Source organism: Ursus maritimus, unplaced genomic scaffold, assembly GCF_017311325.1.
Source record: "Ursus maritimus isolate PB19 unplaced genomic scaffold, ASM1731132v1 scaffold_35, whole genome shotgun sequence".
Lineage (NCBI taxonomy): Eukaryota > Metazoa > Chordata > Mammalia > Carnivora > Ursidae > Ursus > Ursus maritimus.
The window spans coordinates 15,555,745-15,574,230 of record NW_024426119.1 but is presented as its reverse complement, the minus strand read 5'-3'; the positions used below and the strand labels follow the sequence as shown (position 1 = coordinate 15,574,230).

At 35.2% G+C, this 18,486-nt stretch overlaps 1 protein-coding gene across 10 annotated transcripts in view; it reads right to left on the bottom strand.

Annotated features, from left to right (window-relative positions):
- Positions 1-18,486, bottom strand: part of SLTM (SAFB like transcription modulator) — a 44,448-nt gene that overhangs the window by 9,878 nt on the left and 16,084 nt on the right. For 3 of the 10 annotated variants that reach the window (XM_040620583.1, XM_040620579.1, XM_040620580.1), the window contains exons 4-14: positions 17,752-17,949; positions 16,837-16,884; positions 9,500-9,527; positions 7,694-8,162; positions 7,029-7,078; positions 4,740-4,858; positions 2,497-2,646; positions 2,161-2,264; positions 1,902-2,068; positions 1,327-1,412; positions 943-1,106 (exon numbers count right to left, since the gene is read on the bottom strand). In XM_040620583.1, the coding sequence (XP_040476517.1) occupies positions 943-1,106; positions 1,327-1,412; positions 1,902-2,068; positions 2,161-2,264; positions 2,497-2,646; positions 4,740-4,858; positions 7,029-7,078; positions 7,694-8,162; positions 9,500-9,527; positions 16,837-16,884; positions 17,752-17,949 (1,583 nt within the window). The remainder of the gene's footprint in view (positions 1-942; positions 1,107-1,326; positions 1,413-1,901; positions 2,069-2,160; positions 2,265-2,496; positions 2,647-4,739; positions 4,859-7,028; positions 7,079-7,693; positions 8,163-9,499; positions 9,528-16,836; positions 16,885-17,751; positions 17,950-18,486) is intronic. The other 7 variants (XM_040620581.1, XM_040620582.1, XM_040620584.1 and 4 more) reach the window with 4 other exon arrangements.

Sequence of the window (18,486 nt, the reverse complement as noted above, 5' to 3'; positions counted from 1 at the left end):
AGAAAGAAAGAAAGAAAGAAAGAAAGAAAGAAAGAAAGAAAGAAAAAGAAAGAAAGAAAGGGAAAGAAAATGGGTTCTGAGTAATGCAAGGGTTATTTCCTTCTAAAAAGTATGTGGCAATCATAGCACTATTTGTCAAATGTGTCTGGTTGTTCCTAACACTCCGTGAATGAACAGATGAAAGCCCATGATAAAAGACCTCTCAATGAGATAGGTTAGTATTTGGATATTTATATTACAAAACACTTTCACAAGAATATTTTAAGTGGCATCAAAAAACTGACATAGGAAAGCAATGGTGGCATTCCTGGTGAACTGTTGAGATAACTGCCACTGAAAATAGAAATGTTTTGTTTTGTTCTCAGTTTGTTTTAAAGAGAATACTTCCTTTGAGATAGAGCCTGAACACAATAAGGTTCACAAGGCGAATCTTCCTTCACTTGGGCTCTAATCCAAAGTACAATCATTTTTTCCGAAAATGTCAACATGCTACTTGAACACTGTAGCTTACAACACTGAGACTATCTTATCTCAACATCATTTTTTCCTTTAAAAGTCACGTTTTTCATGGCGGCAGCTTTGGAGTAGAGGAAAGAGCATTGGACTTGGAGTCAGAAGACTTGGGTCTGAGTCCCGACTCTGCCACTCATTTGTCATGTGGCATTGGAAGAGTCATTTAGCCTCTCTGGGCCTCCATTTTTTCAATTATATAATGGGCACACCTAATCTTACAGAACAGTTGAGACAGAGATAACAGATGGAAAGGTACTTTGTAAATTATAAAATGCTATGCAAACTTAAGAAATCATTAGGTTTTACTGTACTTCTTAAAAGTGGCCAATAGCTTTCTATGGGAATACAATTTCCAGAAATCTGGTTTGTAACTAGCATTAAAGATGTACTTATAATTAAGGACAGGTATAAAATAGACTCTTTTCCTACCTTCGAAGTTCCATTGCTCGTCGCAATCTTTCAAAGCGAACTAAATGCTCTCTTAGTCTTTGTTCCTTCATCTTTTCAAAAGGCAAGATGTCTTTCCTTCTATAGTCTTTGTCCCTTTTTTTATCTAGGCTAGCTCTCTCCTTTTCCTTGCTTCTTCCATGAATCTACAGGAAAAAAAATTATAACAGGACTAGAAGTTAAAATAATTTGGGGTTTTGGTTTTCAAGTTCAGCTGCTCATTTAAAAAGTTTAAATGAGTGATGACACTCCACTCTTCTTAGATTTTCAAGCACTGAAGTATGCAAAGAATGGCTACAGAGATATTAAATTATCTTCTTTTGGAAACAGGTAGAATAGTATACAAAATCCCTCACAGAGACTTACTTTCTCGTATCTTCCTCTTCTTGATGGCCTACAATGATCTCCTTTAGTTTGGTCTAGTATTACCATATGTCCTGGACTCTTGGAACCTAAGAGGAAAAAAAAGTAGATAAACAAATGCCGAAAAAACATTTCATTAAAAAAGACAGCCAATATAATGTAAAAATACTGAATTCTTAGGTAACCAGATATTCACAAACCAGTGCATGAAATTAAAAAAAACTACTTATTCTATGAGAACTTAATTGTACATAGTTTTAAAAAATAACTCAATCCACAAACATAAATACTTTCTGGGGTGGCAAAAGATCCCAACTCAGTTACACAGCTACAAATCCATGACCATTTACAGCCAACCCGGGTCCTCCAGGAAAGGTGCTCAGCTGGAAGAACACCTTTGTTTCCCAAGAAAAGAAGACGACAACTAGTGCTACCGGACCTCCCTTTCTACCACAGTACATCTAACGACAAAATTTAAATATTTATCCGGACTATCATCTCAGGTTTGCCCTTCCACTGTAAAAATGAAGTCGTAGAAAGCATTAGAAAGGGATCGAGAAGAAAGATACATAGCATACTTATTCGCTTCTTTTCTTCACTTTTTTTAATCGATTCTGAAGTTTGGCCACTTGATCCATTATCATTCTTCTCGTCTTTCCCTTCTATTTTCTTAGTCTCCTTGCCTTCTTTTTTTTCACACTTCTCAGACGACCTTTTCTCTTCTTTTTTGACAGAGGCTTGTGTCCTGACCACACCACCCAAGAGAACAACACAATGAGAACTACTTCACAAATTTCCCGAAAAATCTACGTGCTTATCAAAAAAATTAATTCTTACTTGCTACTTCTATCACTCATATTTTTTTTGTCTCCAGAACTTCTTGAACTACTCTTTTCATCATTTTCTTTCTTCAGTTCTTTCTTAGAAGGATCACCTTTAACCTGAAAGGTTTAAATAGAAAAGAAAAAAAAAAAACCCACAAAAAAACTGTAAGATACAGTTATGATCATAAAAAGTATGCTGCTGGGAGAAAATCTGGAAAACATGGAAGTAAAAAAATAAAATAAATACTTAAAAATTATACCAAATTCTACTTCCTACTGGTAGAACATCTTTAAATTGAGCATTACTGGCCCTCAAAGTAACCTCATATATACATTTAGGCAAGCTTACTTTTTCAACAGAAATCAGCTGTCCGTGCAGCTCAGTGCGATGAAGATGGGCAATACATCTGGACACCTCTGTGCTTGAAGACATAGTTACAATGCCATAGCACTTTGCCCCAGGACTTCGAGCATTTGTAACTACCTTTGCACTCAGAACCTATAACATAAGATAACACTTTACAAAGTCTTACAACTACATACAGTTCTGAATAGATCAAACTTCAGAAGACTATTCAAATAAAACGATATATTCAGGATACAGAAATTCATGATGAAGGATAAGTTTAGGATACATATTATTCTGTTTCTTTTCTTTCTTTCTTTCTTTCTTTTTTTTTTAAGATTTTATTTATTTATTTGACAGAGAGAAAGACAGCCAGCGAGAGGGAACACAAGCAGGGGGAGTGGGAGAGGAAGAAGCAGGCTCCCAGCAGAGCAGGGAGCCTGATGCGGAGCTCGATCCCAGGACCCTGGGATCACACCCTGAGCTGAAGGCAGACGCTTAACAACTGAGCCACCCAGGCGCCCCTCTGTTTCATATTCTTGTGATCGCTATCTACTTTGCTTTTAAGTACTTAGTAAATATTCAGGGGAACAATGTAAAGTGTCAAAAAACAATTTAAACTACTTTTTTTTTCTTAATTTTTTCAAATATGTAGCCAAAACAGTTAGTCACATCAATGAAATAATGGCACAATTAACGAAAGCAAAGAAATAATATTCCCAATTAGATTTGGGCCAAACTTCCCCTATCATAAGCCCACCCTTAATCTCTTAGAGGAAAAAAAAAAAGGCAACCTTTTAGAAAGTTTCTAAATGAGTGTTAACAATTTTCTATAATGAGCAACTATACTAAATTTTGAAAGAAATTTCAAAAAATGAATAAAGAATCATCCACATATTAAAAAGCAGTCTTTAAAACACACCCTACAAAAATACACTCTAAAGAGACACATTTTCCGTTTTGTGCTTTTAAAATTTATACCAATATCAAAGTGGCAAATAATCTCAAGTCTATAAAATAGTTAAGAGAGACAAGGGATGGGTGAATAAGAAGAAAAGTGAGGGAACAATCTAGTGCTGAACAAAGAGAAAGACAGACATAATGCCATGAAGAGGTAAACAGGGAATTTAGGAGGCTGTGTGGTGTGAATGGCTGGAAACTTTCAGCTATACTCAACTCTGGGAAAGGCAGACTTGCTCCAACAGCAACTTGATTTTTAAGCCCAAGGTCTTATTATAAAGTGCATGGTGTCCTTTATATAGTTTTAGTCCCAGGAAATGCCAGCATTAAAATATTGGTTTTGGATCTCTTAACAATAAATTACCGAGGCTGATCATGTGACTACAATTCTCAGTGTTCTGTATCTGACACCTACAAGAATCCTGAACACTCAGGCAACTTTCTATATTAGAAGAAGAAAAAAAAAAAGACTCCTAAAATCAACAGGATAGATTTTTGTAACATTCATTTATGGTTATTTACCAATACTGGTCATTAATTTAATAAATATTCCAAAGCCTACTGCGTGCACACAAAGTATAGCAGAGAAAGTCTCTATCAAAGAGCTTACACTGGCGTAGATTACGTATGATATATAATGAAAACCAAAAATATAAGGTAGAAAGTAGTGAGTGCCCTAAGGGACACAGATTGACTACAATGCAATTCAACAACTATTAACTGACTATTTAATTAATGTAATTATTAACTATTCTTCTCTTCTATTAGGTCTTCTTATATGCCAGGGAAAGCTTTCCTGAAATCCTCCCCTTTTCGCTCTCTTAGCGACTCTTTCCATCATACCACGTATCACAACTTCTGATGAAGTAGATTTTTACCAGTTTTACATTTTTCTCCACTACTGTACTGGAACCCGTATGACGACAGGGACATCAGTTCCCACCCCACCCCCGAATTCTACATCCCATTGTCTAATGCTAGTCTCCCTGTATTTTCCAAATGACCACATCAGCCTCAGATACTCTAGTTTCTAGAAAAATCACCATGAATGTGAAAAACAAAATGCAGTCCTTGGCTGAAATGGGCTCAAAATATGAGCTTTTAATAAAAAGATCCCGAGGGCTTAGGGTGAGATTTTATGACGAAATTCACAAATACCACAGAACTCAATAATTATGCCTATACCAGTCCTGAGAAAAACAAGATATTGGAAGGTTATATAATACCACTTTGAATATAATCCCCATTTCAAATGGAGATACTAGAAAGATAGATAAAAAGTGTACCTTTCCATATTTGCCAAAGAGGTTCTTCAAGTCAGCAGCTTTGGTATTAGAAGAAAGTCCACTAACCCAGATATTTTTAGTTGAGCTTCCACTGCTACCACTAGTACTACTTGTACTTCCTAGAATAGATTCAGTATCAGACATTTTAGTGTCTTAATTGGAAATTTTATTTTTTAACAAAATTATTTGGTCCATATTCTTTCAAAATTATAAAATCCTCCTTTAATTTAGTTAAATTAGGATAGTACAACCTTGCTGTATCAAAATCCTATGAATCTGCTATTATTAAAATCAAACACAAGAGACAATACAGCTAGTGAGGAGACAAGTCTGAACATCTGTATACTTCCTGCATGAGTTTAAAATCAAAATGTGTAAAATATCAGCTACAGGTCTTGGACTTTCACTGTTAAGTTTAATCATTTATCCTCTACCACTGCACTGAATATAAACAACCAGAAAGCAGTCATCGAGAAACGTACAGACTGCTTAATTACCCACATCTGCTCTGGGCTTTAGGTCCTGAGAAACTGGGAGTGCAAGAGGCAACAGTCAGAGCAAGGGATAACTATTTCCAAGAATTTAAACATTTAACAACAAAGACTAACCAACAGCTCATCTTCACTCTCTAGTAGAGAAAGAATAAAAAAGAAATTATATGCAGCTAGTTAACTCTGGATTTAATACAAAACAAACTTCTATAACAAATTAATTACAAGAATAAAATCTGAAACCTCGAAATCCTTTAGAATAGGTAAATGTAATGTCTGTATGAACCATTTTTGTACTACTTCCATACACAAATTATGGTTTCACACACAGAGATGCCATTTCTTAGAATACAGGCCTAGTCAGTCACCCTCCAGCGCTTTGCCTCAAACCCGCTGTTCTAGAAGGGGAGCTTTCATTCATTTGACTTTACTTGGAAAATAATTCTTACCCCACTTTAAGAAAAACAGTAGGTAATGATTAAAAGTAACCATTTTTGTAACTCCAGCTTATTACGTGTAGAAAGAGTTAAAATATCAATGCTTTAGAATATTACACGCCACAAGTTCTAGCTGAAAAATTACTGTCAGTGTAGACTTACATGAGGAGACAACACATACTTGACTCAAACATTTTAAATATTAATGGTTGCTGCATTTCTACTCTTCAAAAATGCATTTATCAAAGGATCGATTTTATTTTATGAAATGCTAACAAGAAATGTGTGTATCTTTTTTATGTTACCAGTAACATCTGGGCCCAGGTACTTCTCTTACAGAAAAAAAATGTTTAGTAATAGAAAAAAGTTACCATTAAACCAAGACCACTAACCTTCTAAATTTAAAGGGTAACACTAATACAGTTATTGTATTTTGTCCATTAACCCAAACTGTAAGGGATGTTAAGTGTGGCAATTAATTGTCAATTAGTAAATCAGTCACTAAGATGTCCAACCATAAAAACATACCAACAAAACAACACTAAATGAACCACAAACCAGATTAACAGTCACTGAAGAGGCATTTTAGGACTTTGCAGTACCTGAGTGGTGTTATTTTTCCCTTCAAATGCCTTTTCTAAGAAACAAGAAATGTTTTTCAAGTAGATGGCATATGTACAAGAGGAGACGATAGTGCACAGCCATGAGATAACCAGACATCCCAATTACAAATACTGCATCTTTAAGCTTACAAGAATTTAAAATAAAACTAATTTCCTACACAAGACTCCCATCAAACCAAAATAAGTCAAATTAAGAAGTAAATCTTCAAGAATCAAAATACTCTATACTGGCTACGTTACCAGAAGTGTGCCCTAGTTTCAATAACGAAAAAAGTAAAACCAAATGTTAGAAACTGATTTTCTCTTAAATACTAGACTCCACAAATAGAGGCAATTATTATTTACAGTACACTTCCTACTAGACAGAACACAGAAAAAGTTGTGTGTAAGGGTTGCAAATGACTACAGTTAAAGATAAAACACTTCTAAAATTACACCGTAAGAAAACAAAATATCCATTGCATTAACATTATATAGTTGCTTAGGACACAATGTGAAAAGCACATTACTTTTAGCATACTCGAACCAGTTTACAGATTAAGTAATTGAAGCGTTAATGCTTCAATCACACCCAGAGTTTGCGGAATCTGTTCAGCTCAATAGTTTACACCGAGGCCCACCCAAATATTTAGTATGTCAATTTTTAATGAGTAAAGGTCAAAGGAAACCCCAGGCAATTATTCCTTTTTAACGAAAATATGCAATTTACCACTGAACAAACAGGAAAAAATCCATTACCTTTGTCATCTTTGGATGATGTCTTGCTGTCTTTAGATTCCTTTGAAGAGCTAAAGAAGCAAATCACCAGAAGAAAATTGAAAACAAAACAAAAAAAACAAAAATCGAACAGCTTGATATTGACTATATTTCAAACTGGTACTATTCGTACAAATTAACAATTCCAAAGGCCTAGATTAGGTTATTTGAGCAAATGATTCCCTTAGGATTCTTGCACTGATTTTCCCCAAGATGCCTGAAGATCTAGATTTTCTGACAATTCTATTCAGTGGATATATGGCCATCTTCTCCAGATTTCAGGACTGGGACTTGACTTCATTTTGTGTTCTTAGGACTGATAGTTGTTTCATTAACCATCATCACAAGGATTTTTAAAAATAAAACACAAAAAAATTGTCAATTTGAAAAAAAAAACACAAAAACAACCAAAAAAAAAAAAACCAAATATATGCTGACAATTCAACAATGCAATCAGTAGGACACACTGCATTATTATGAAGATCTTGAAATTTTTTTAAAAGTAACTTATGACGGTCAAAAATATTATAGGCAGGATCATAAGTACTAATTACTGTACATGGTCTTGAAGCCACCCCCTTAATGTAGAGTGATCTTATTGAATGCTGGAATTCAGTATCGTAAAGAACTGACATAGAAAAACAAACCTCTTTGCTTGACCAGAGGCCCCAGTAGACGAGGGCCCTTTCTTCAAAGTATCCTTTTCTTTGTCTCCAGATTCTGCTTTCTTAGAACTTTCTCTGGCTTCCTTCTCGACAGGATCACCCTTCACGCAGTCTTCCTTCTTACCATCTTTATGGTTCGCATTCATCTCATAATCCTTGCTTTCCTTCTCCGGGCTCTGTGCAATGGCGTCCTGCCCATCTTTTGGCTTACTTGCTTCAGAATCTGTAATTTTCACATTTTTACCTGTTTCTAGGAGGTCATCACCATCAAAATCCAGAGTGATGGCATCTTCAGCCTGGATTGTGACCGAGATGTTGTCATCCTCAGCTTCTTTCACAGGCGCATTAGCTTCCATCTCTTCGTGAGCTGTGTGATCAGCCTCAGCTAGGTTCCCTTCTGAAGGAAGAGGTTTAGATACTTCTTGTGTACCATCACCAGAACCTGCTATATCTAAGAGGATTTAACAGGAATAAATATGGCAAAACAAGAAGTTTAAACAATTTCATATTCATAAGCTAGAATAGGACCTAGAAAATATAAAGCCAGTTATTAGCACTGATGGAAGGTTAGGGGAAAAAAAAAACACAAGGGTATTAACTAACATTAACAATCCTTTACCCAGGATCACTTATTCTTCATGGAAAAAATGCTCTCTACATACAAATACCAAACAACAAAAGTGAGGAAATGGTTCCATCCTGAGGATACAGCTCTTCGTTTGTGGTTATAAGTTAATGGCATATGGAAGATTTTGTTTTCCTCCATGAGATAGTGACAAATGTGCAGATTTGTTATTCAGTGTTCGAATCATCTTGGGTTTAACCCTTGTGACCTTCAGAACTCCCGTGGTGACGTCTTGAAAGGTCACAGTCTGAGGATATCAATCAGTCTTCCAAGTTTTTCAGGGCCCCATCCTTTTCATTCTTCTTATCCAATTCTTGGGTAGTCCAGAATCGTATGGAAAACTGCTACAGAAGGCTCCAAAGCTGGCCTGCTCCATAATGTTCAGGAAATTGGTTATTTCCAGTCTTCATCCTGTTCAGCCAGTCCCGCAATTACCATTTTCGAAGATGTCTTGCATTCCCCCAAAATGGAAAGGCTTCGGGCATCTGAGATTTTCAGTCAGTAGCTTTACTTCGTCATCGCTTTTGGGCTTTTTATTCTGCCTTGCTTAGAACCCTGTTCCGTGTCCTTTCTAGTCCAAAGGAGGACCCTTTGACTTCGATCCAAGAACTCGTCCATAACCTCATATTGATCAATGCATTACTACTGATGTCCCTGCAATTGTATTGGATGAGACAGTTCTCCTAAACTATGAAAACTGCCAGAAGACTGCATGAAAGTTTCTCTACGCAGCAAACAAAAAGTCAGTCTCCTGGTCACCCATTTTGAGGACCGGTTGTACAATTAATTATGTTACACTCTAGGACCCCAATAAGCACGTATGAGTTACTGCAGTGCCAGTCTTAAAGGACATTATCAACTTACCGTATGCTAGATGTTCTTTTAAAGCATAAAATTATAATTGGGTTAAATAAAATATGGCAATGTCCACTACAGTAACTGATATGTACCATTAAGTTAGAACATATCTTAAATGTTAAAAAGAAAATTAAAACCAATTGAAAAATAAAATCAAGGTGCTAACTTAATTCACTAAATTGATAAATTTGAAAATAAACTCATTTCAAAAATAAGATTTCAAATAAGGAATGTTTTATTTTCATATAATTTACTATTTTTCTAAATGTGAGCAATTTTTAAACTCTACTTGGCATCAAACATACCTTTCTCATTTTCTTCTTCCTCACCATCCTGAAATTCAAAGAATAATCAAATGTAAAATGAATTCACTTAAAACTAGATTTTAGTAGTAGCACAAAAGCAGTGAAGTTAAACTGGTATATAATCTAATAATATTAATTAGGGACACCTGTCACTAACAAATATAGGATATTCCATTCAGATCCAGAGCCCATTTAGAAGAATGTGGCACATTATCTGGTGGATGTGGTTTCAGACAAAACAGGTCAATCTATCAGTAATTAGATCAACGATCAACTGGATTAGTTTCAGAATTCAAAACTGGTTTATAGAATCTGAATCTTACATCAAAGAGTGGCCAAAAGACTGACCTGATTATCTTATGTGACTCAGTTCAAAAGCACTTTTAGGGCGTGCTATTCAAAATAGTACGAGAAAGTATACTATGAAGACATACATTTTCAAGGGCTTGAATCCACAATAAAACAAACAAACAAACAAAAACCCTTTCCGGGTATCTCAGAAGTAAGAGGGGTGACTTCAAGACTAGTTATTTTCAAATTATTCGTTCCTTTTTTCTGTTGAAAATGAATTCACAGGGGTCACATATGCCCTGATGGTCAGACACTTTAAATAAATGGTATTTGCACAACAGGTAATCAAAATAGTAAATCACACTGTTTTAAAAATATGACTGATTTTATTTTTAAAACATGTGCTCTCTTCACTTAACCTAAAATTAAGCTAGGCGCTAGCCCGAAAACAGGAATACTGCAAAGGGGTTTTCCCTTTTTCTCTACCCGGCAAATACTGCAAAAACCCCTAGAAGTAAGTGAAAGTCGCACCAAGAAAAAAACCCAACATTTTCCCCAAATTAAAGATCGTAACAAATAAGCAAATATTCATTTAATCTCAGGAAAGGAAAAAAGGTTAAGGGATGTTTTAATTTATAACTTTTAGAATAAAAGCTGAGTAGAAGTACATGATTTTCAGTGAACGTGGGGAGAAGCTACCACATACAAAGCCTCAGAGTAGCGGGTCTCAAACTCCGAGTCTGTGTCAGAATCCCCGGGAAGGCTCGTTCCAACAGTTTGCTGAGCATCAACCCAGAGTTTCTAATTCAGGTCTGGAGGCAGGGCTTGAGAATCTGCATCTCTAACAAGTTTCCGGGTGATGCTGATGCTGCTGGTCCAAGGACTACACTTTAAGGACTACTGCCTTAGAGTGAGAAGACTTTAAAAATTGAACCGTAAACAAAACCTTAACTGGTGTATTTATCTTATAACACAATTTTAGATTTCAGAAAAGCATGCATTCCTGAAAAATGTCAAATACTTTACCATACGCTCAAAATTATAACCACCATATTTCTAAGAAATCATTTTAAACAATTTTTCGACTTTAAGCTAGCATGTCAGTGCCCCGGAATTATGGAATGTCCAATTGTTTTACACACTAAACATGAAGGAAACTACAAACACTGAAACAACTAAGCCACAAGCTTAGGAAGTAAAAGAGTCCAGAAACAAGTAGATTACTGACTGATAGCAAAGTGAATCATATTATCACATAGGTCCATTATACTAGGCTCTAAGAACCTCTTTATTGTCCTTCTCTTGAACCAGAATTTAGTTTTAGTCATTCTTTCTAATCTGCAACATCTGGAAAGGAAAGAAAAATGCTTTCACTTGAGTGGAGTGTCAGGCAATGGCAGCAAAGAAAGGATGAACTGTCGAGTTATCTTTTTCTTCCAAATTCTTTAGTAATTTGTCTTGGGGGGAATAAACAAACTGGAATATCTTAACTTCTACGCAGAAGAACAAATGAACTTAAAGAATGCAACTTGCCTCTTCTTTATCTACCAACTGCACACCACTTCCCAGGTATTCTTTTAGAGTTGTGATATTGACAGGTTCAAGAAAAAAATGGCCAAATTATCTCCTGTTTTAAAAAGTAAAAAAATTTAAATACTGTGATGTAAAAAACAAAATCCTTTCTGCTGTAATGCTACCAATTAGAAATGCTATTTCTTGCTGCTAAAATAACTGGTAAGGTTTGCCTTACTTTGCTGAAGAGCTTTTAGATTATTTATCCTAATTACTCAACATGTCTTCCGAAGGGGCTCATAACATTAGTGTCTCAAATTAGAGGTAACATATACTTAAATGCCCCTAGAGAGTCTGACCCAGCTTCTGGAAAATAAAATCGACTACAGTTGGGGGTGAAGTACAGAAACAACTGGGGTGAGTAGAAAAGACGAGCCACAGATCAGTGCAGGCTTTGTTGTGCAGTAAACAAAGCACTACTGGAGTCAAACCTTTGGCCCCAAATAAGCCTGAAAGTCCCTGTAATAAGGAAACAAAAAGAAATACACGAGAGACAATGGGAAATCGCTCCTAAGTGATATAAATGATATGCACCTTAACTGAAAATAATTTTCCTCCACTGAAAACAGGTTTTTTCCAGAATGAAAAATACAGTCTATCAATAACAACATAAAGTATCCTCTTATATTTACTTTTTAAGTTTATCTTGAAAAAATGGAACATTTTACATATGAAAATGAAGCAAATGCTCTCTGTAAGGTACGAATCCACGTTGTTTATCTTTGTAGCAGGATATACAACCCTTAGTCAAATGCCAAAAGTCATATCCGAAGCTTCTCTATTTTTATTTCATCCTAGGAGCAGCAATGATAAGAGACAAAGATGAGCGAAGGGCTTATTTTGGGGTTAATAAAGTGCTTACTATATATAGAGTAAGTATACACATACACATACGTGTATATATATGCATATATACGCATTCATTCTACCTTCCTCTAGGTTAATCTTGTGAGACGTGTAACATATATGTGCTACGTCAGAAGACCTCTCTGGAAAGCCTCTTTTCCCCTGACTTGTACATGAACACTATATTCAGCTTGTTTAAAATAAACCTTCCCAACAACCTTAAACCACCAACTGCCTGCTATCTATCTGGCAATATGCTGAAGGTCATAGGAAATTTTACAAAATACCTGGCACGTGATAAGTACTCAATAAATATTTGTTGAATGATTTTACTGAATAAATGTGGTATGAGACGCTACCATTTTTAGGTGGAGGGAATGAACTAACTGCTCATTTCCATGTATGTAACGGGTTTAACTGCAGCACTGTGTAAGTACAATGGAATTCAAAAAACAATATTTACTAGTGTGCAGTTATTTAGTGAAAAGAATACCAAACTAGACATCGTAACACCTCTGTGGTATTGTTATCCACCTAGCTAAATTTCACCCATAAAATAGAGATAACGTATGACCTAAACAGAATATAAATAATTAAATAAGATAACGGATGTAAAAAGCTCTTGGGAACTGCAAAGCACTGCATACGAGATATTAGAGAAAGTTTTATGGAGGAGATACAGATAAATCTGGCTTTCAAGGTACACAGACTTCATATGACAAAAAACAGGTATCAAATTAGCGAAACACTAAGGGCAAGGGCAAATAGAAAAGGGAATATACATGGTGTGATCACAGAAGAGTGAAGAGACTGAGATTAGAGGAAATTTTTAAGAATTAAAGCACTAGCAAACATAAACATTTTTTAGAAAAATATCCCCCAAATTCTCCGTACCGGGTATCTTCAAGCTAATAAAACAATATCACAGATAACCAGACCGCACATGTACTAAGTGCCAGGATCTATGATCAATCCTAACCATCAATCCAGCAGGTAGGAATTACAATGTTCATTTTAGACACAGAAACTAAGAGAATCTGCCCAAAGTCATAATATCATAGGTAACTAATAGAAGCAGAATTTGAACCAAATTCTGTAGTATAGGGCCAAATATTTAAAATCCAAGTAAGCCTGAAAACTGGCTTGAGTGAAGAGGACTTTTTTTAATGCATTTTTCCTCATAGCTTTGATTTTGAAACCATGTAAATATTGTAAATAATTATAAAATCAGATTAAATTTTCTAGCTATTTTGAATTATATACTCACAAAAAGTTACAGATTCAATTCTTTTAAAGCAATACCTTAATTATTGAAAATAAAATGAAACAAGTCAACCTAAGTATGTATGAGTTGGTGATATAACCATAAAGAGCAGAACTAGTCTAATATGCAGTAATTGTTCATTCCTTAGAAGGGTACATCTTTAGGACAGATAAAATGGGAAAAAAATCTTAAATTATTTTCAGTAATCTTTTTGGTTGTGGTATTGGTATTAAGTTTCTAAGACTGTTGTATATATACTGTAAGACAAAGAAAATGATTAACTTAGATCCCTTCACCTCAAAATCTATTAACTTAAAAGCAAAAACAAACCAAAAAACCACACACATTCACTAGCACTGTACATTGAAAGAAAAGACCTAGAAAACATGAAAACCCAGTAGCAATGAACACCCCTACCACCAAGACTAGGTTCTTGAGAACCACTTACCACTAAAAGGAAACAACGGCTAACTAGGTCTAGAGAAGAAAAAGGAACATCATTACATACCAGAAAGCAATCAAAGACTACCAGGATCATGTTGAAATGAAGAGGCTCTCACAAGCTGCAGGTGGGGCAATTTGAACACTGAACAATGATAACTACAATGAACTTAAATACATTAAATATATTTAAATCCATGAATTCAAAATGAAACTAAAGGGAAAAAAATGAAAAATAAAAAACTCGTTCATCACTGTTAAAGATGGTAATGAACGGCTCATTATTCCAGAAACTGGTAAAGAAAAGGAAAAGCATCAGGCATAAATACATGCGCTGGCTTTCCTTTGTAAATGGTACCACCGAGTAATCAAACAGTATGAGATATTTCTATTTCTAGGATCACTCCAGCTAATAAATAAGGAAGAAATGGTAGAATTGGAATATCACTACTTTGATCCAAGGGTATGGCTCATCAACGACTGGTACCATCATCAAGAAGATATAAGCAGACATTATGTGGGGCCAAATGGAAGAACACAACACTATCTATGAAGTAGTTGGGTGTGTTGGGGTGGGGGTGAGGTGCCCTGAACTGGACAGCAAGCCTCTAGATCCCATAGCCAACTTACCAATTTATAGAGAATACAGTAAACAAAGAATCATGTTGAATGACCCCACAGAAATGTGATCAGCAAAATCTTGACTCTGGAAACCCTACAAGCAGGGATTGGCAAACTATGCTAGATGCCTCTTTTTGTAAATATTTTTACAGAAACAGCCATATCCATTCATTTACCCACTGTCTATGGCTGCTTTTACACAGCACTGGCAGAGGTGAATAGCTGTAACATAGATCATATGGCCCACAACAGCTAAGACATTTTCTACCTAGTCCCATTAAAAAAAGCTTTGCCAACCCCCCTTGCTCTACAGAATACACAACTCAATTTCTTCAACAAATAAAATAGTGAAGGGAAAACCTATACATCTTTTAAGAGACGTAATAAACATTTCAATCAACCACAATGGGTACATCTTATTTGTATCTGGATTCAAACAAAACCTGTAAAAACAAAAAACAAAAACTATACACAATTGATCATTTCAGTACAAATTGTATATTTAGTGATACTAAAAATCAAATAAAACCATTCTTTTTTAGAGATACCTAATGAAATTTTTAAAGCAAAATATGATGTCCAGGATTCGTTTCAATAATGCAGAAAGGGAAAAGTGAATGGAGCTATAAATGAAACAAGACTGTCCATGAGCTGTAACAGCTAAAGTTGGGCGAGCTGTAACAGCTAAACCTAATGCCCATAGTAAGACAATATATTCACTAAGCATGTTCATTAGAACATGATGAAAGGTAGATACATTGACATATGTTGCTAGATGTTCCATTCTACGTTATTTAGAAGGAGAAAAAAGGCCATTTACTTAAAGAAAACTTCTCTGAAGATGTAACCTCCCTATCTTTTGATACAATAAGGCAATACTGCCCCCTGATGAGAAATAAATAACTGTTCTTTCATTATCAGAATAGAAGGGGAGCGAGGCCATCTCCAGGCCATAAAAATAAGGATGGCAAAAGGCATCCATTCCTTAAGATACTTTACCTCCATCTGTTAAATTTTTATAATAAATATACAATTTATTATGTGAATGGGGACACTTAGATACGATTGGTGCCTTTACACGACTTACAGCCTGCACAACTTCCGGAGCAGCCCTTAGTGGAAATTAACAAGCTCGCCGCTACAGACTATGAAGAGCTCAACTCTACCTTTTTGCAAATCAGTAATGTAAAAAATGTGAAAGTTAACTTTCCTCTCATAATCTTCATCACTCAGAAATGAACTTATTTTGTAGCCAGCACAGGGAACAAGTCTACAGACTTTCACAGTTCTAACATTTCCTTCCTGAATATTCTAAATTATCAGACACATTATCTCCCAGAAATGCAGTTTCTCCCCCCACTGCAATAAATGCAGAGAGCCAAGATACAACCTCACCATTTGTGGCTCACCATCATTTCAAAGGCAAGAAAGCTGCAGGAAAGAAGGCGTGCGTGACCAGAGGCAATCAGCTAAGCAGTGCATAAATATGAGCCCCACTACGTACTCTTCCAGCAAATATTAACTCAGGAAATAACAGACCTGATCACTATTTTTTCTAAATCTGGGAAGCAGAGGTAACTTCTCTCTCTACTTCAAAACATACTATTTAAAGAAGATACATGAACAAGGCTTCTTGAGTATATGGGGGGGGGGGGAGAAACAAAGGATAAGTTAAAAAAGAAAACATTGTAGCAACTGAGCTATATAAATGTATTTATAGCCCCTGTAAACCATGCTCTAAAATGTACATTATATAAATCGTATATACCAAAAAAACACAACACGCAATAGAAGGGCACTCATTTTCTATACACACACACACACACACACACACACACGAGTAAATCTCTAGAACAGAATTTTTATCATTTTTACACTATGCCCATCCTAGGTGTGTTAAATTAGCAAAATCTTAAATAAAGCTTTGAAAAGGATATTAGTACTTTTCAATGATTTACTTCATAACGAAGTGACAGGAAAAAAAAAAAAAAAGGAGAATGTAGACTTCTCAAAAGCCTGGTAACCAGAGGTTGGTTTGGTTTTTTTCTTAATAGAAAGGATGGACTATTCTTATTTTTCTTCTGAAAATGGTAGGAACCTTGTTATAATATCTTCCGATTATCTTTGTGGCAACAGATATTTCAGCTGCCAATTTTAAGTATTTCATATGTACCACATAAATAATTCAGTATTAAGTTTAAGGCAGTTTTAAGAATTAGAGGATTTTGAAGTAAAAATAAGATTCCTTTTCCAAGCCCTTCCACCCACAATATCATATTCATAGGACTAAATATAAACTTACTTGGGCTGTTAGAAAGGTATCATCTTCACCTTCTTGAGCTTCAATTTCCTAAGTAAAAGGGTATACAATAGCTTTGCTTTACAAAATATCCGGGTAACATGAGAATGCTTTTATGCTCTACCCAATTATCACTTGCCTTGTGTTCTGCACAGTGTCTATGATACCGTGGGTACTAAATCAATGCTTAATAATGCAGACTATATTTTTTATGTCAACAACAAAGAGAATTAGAAAACTCTCTTGAGCCCTTCATTTATTACACTAGGTAGAATGGAAGTATTCTAAGTATGAACACTAACAGTACTGATTCCCTAATCCACTGGTTTTCTTAAGACACACTAACGTATTTCAAAGCAGGACAAATGGTCTCTTTCAATCAAAAAAAGTATTTTTTAAATTATATGTCTTCAAATTAAACTTTCCAAAGTAATTCCCCACCCTTGATAATAGCCAAAGAAACGCAAGTTAATCTTTCAGATCTACTAAAGTAGCAACAGATAAAAAGCTACCATCCAGTACTGCTGGCAAGATCAGAGTGAACTGATACACTCATCCATCCATAGTGGAGTAGAGAACAACTTCCTTCCCAAATCAAAGGAGTGGCTATTCCCCACATAGCAATCGTCTAGTAAATTACAGTATAACACACGCATTATGAAGTTATCATGGTATGTTATATGAAAACATTATATAGAACAAATAGCAACTAAAGGCATGATAACTACTATGTACAAATATATACAAATGTGGAAGATAAGCCAAAATTTAAAAGCTAGTAGGATTCCAGGTGATTTATAAATATATTCAAAAATACTATTTTCTGAAAATTCTGAGACTTCCACATTGAACTAGAAAAAATACTTATTATTTATTACTTAATTTATGTGTCACATTTTTAAAAAACTGTCTAAAGACCTGACTTTCGATGTCCTCTTTTTCTATGTCTTCTATTGCTTCTGCCTCTATTAATTCATGAGTTCTCTTGTTCTCTTCTGCAGAAAGTAACTCCTTGGAATGTACATTTTCTTCTTCATTGTCACCAAATTCTTCAGAGTCCTTTAGTTCGTCATTTCCATCTTGTTCATGTGCCTCTTGATTCTCCAATTCACAGTCCTTTTAATGGTAAGAAAATTTGGTACAACTAGAGGCAAAGTAGTGTAGGCTATCCACCAAACGTTTTTGGTAATTTACATGTCTACATGTTTTAAATTTTACGACATTTTGACGTGATTCACAAAGTCAAGGTTCAATCATTTGACCTTACATATTAACTGTGTCTTTAAAAATAGAGGGAGTCAAATCCCAAAGTCATTGAACCATGAGTCTAAGTTCCCAAATCTCTCACACTAAGATACGTACTAACTGGACTGCGACTAGAGATGCTCTCAAGTTCTAGTTATTTAATATATACCAAGTCACATCCCAGAAGCTGTCCTAGAAGATAAGGCTTCACAGAAATGACTTGATTTCTCCATGTGCCATAGTTTGATTTAACTTGAAAGACTCTGCAAGTCTTACATATTATAACAAAGTTTATTTCTAAGTAATAATAAGGCACCCCAACTGTTACGTTCTGTTCTTGAAAAAACGCAAACAATTAAATACATTTGTTTTGAAATCTATCACTCTGCCACAGTCCCAGTTAAGCAG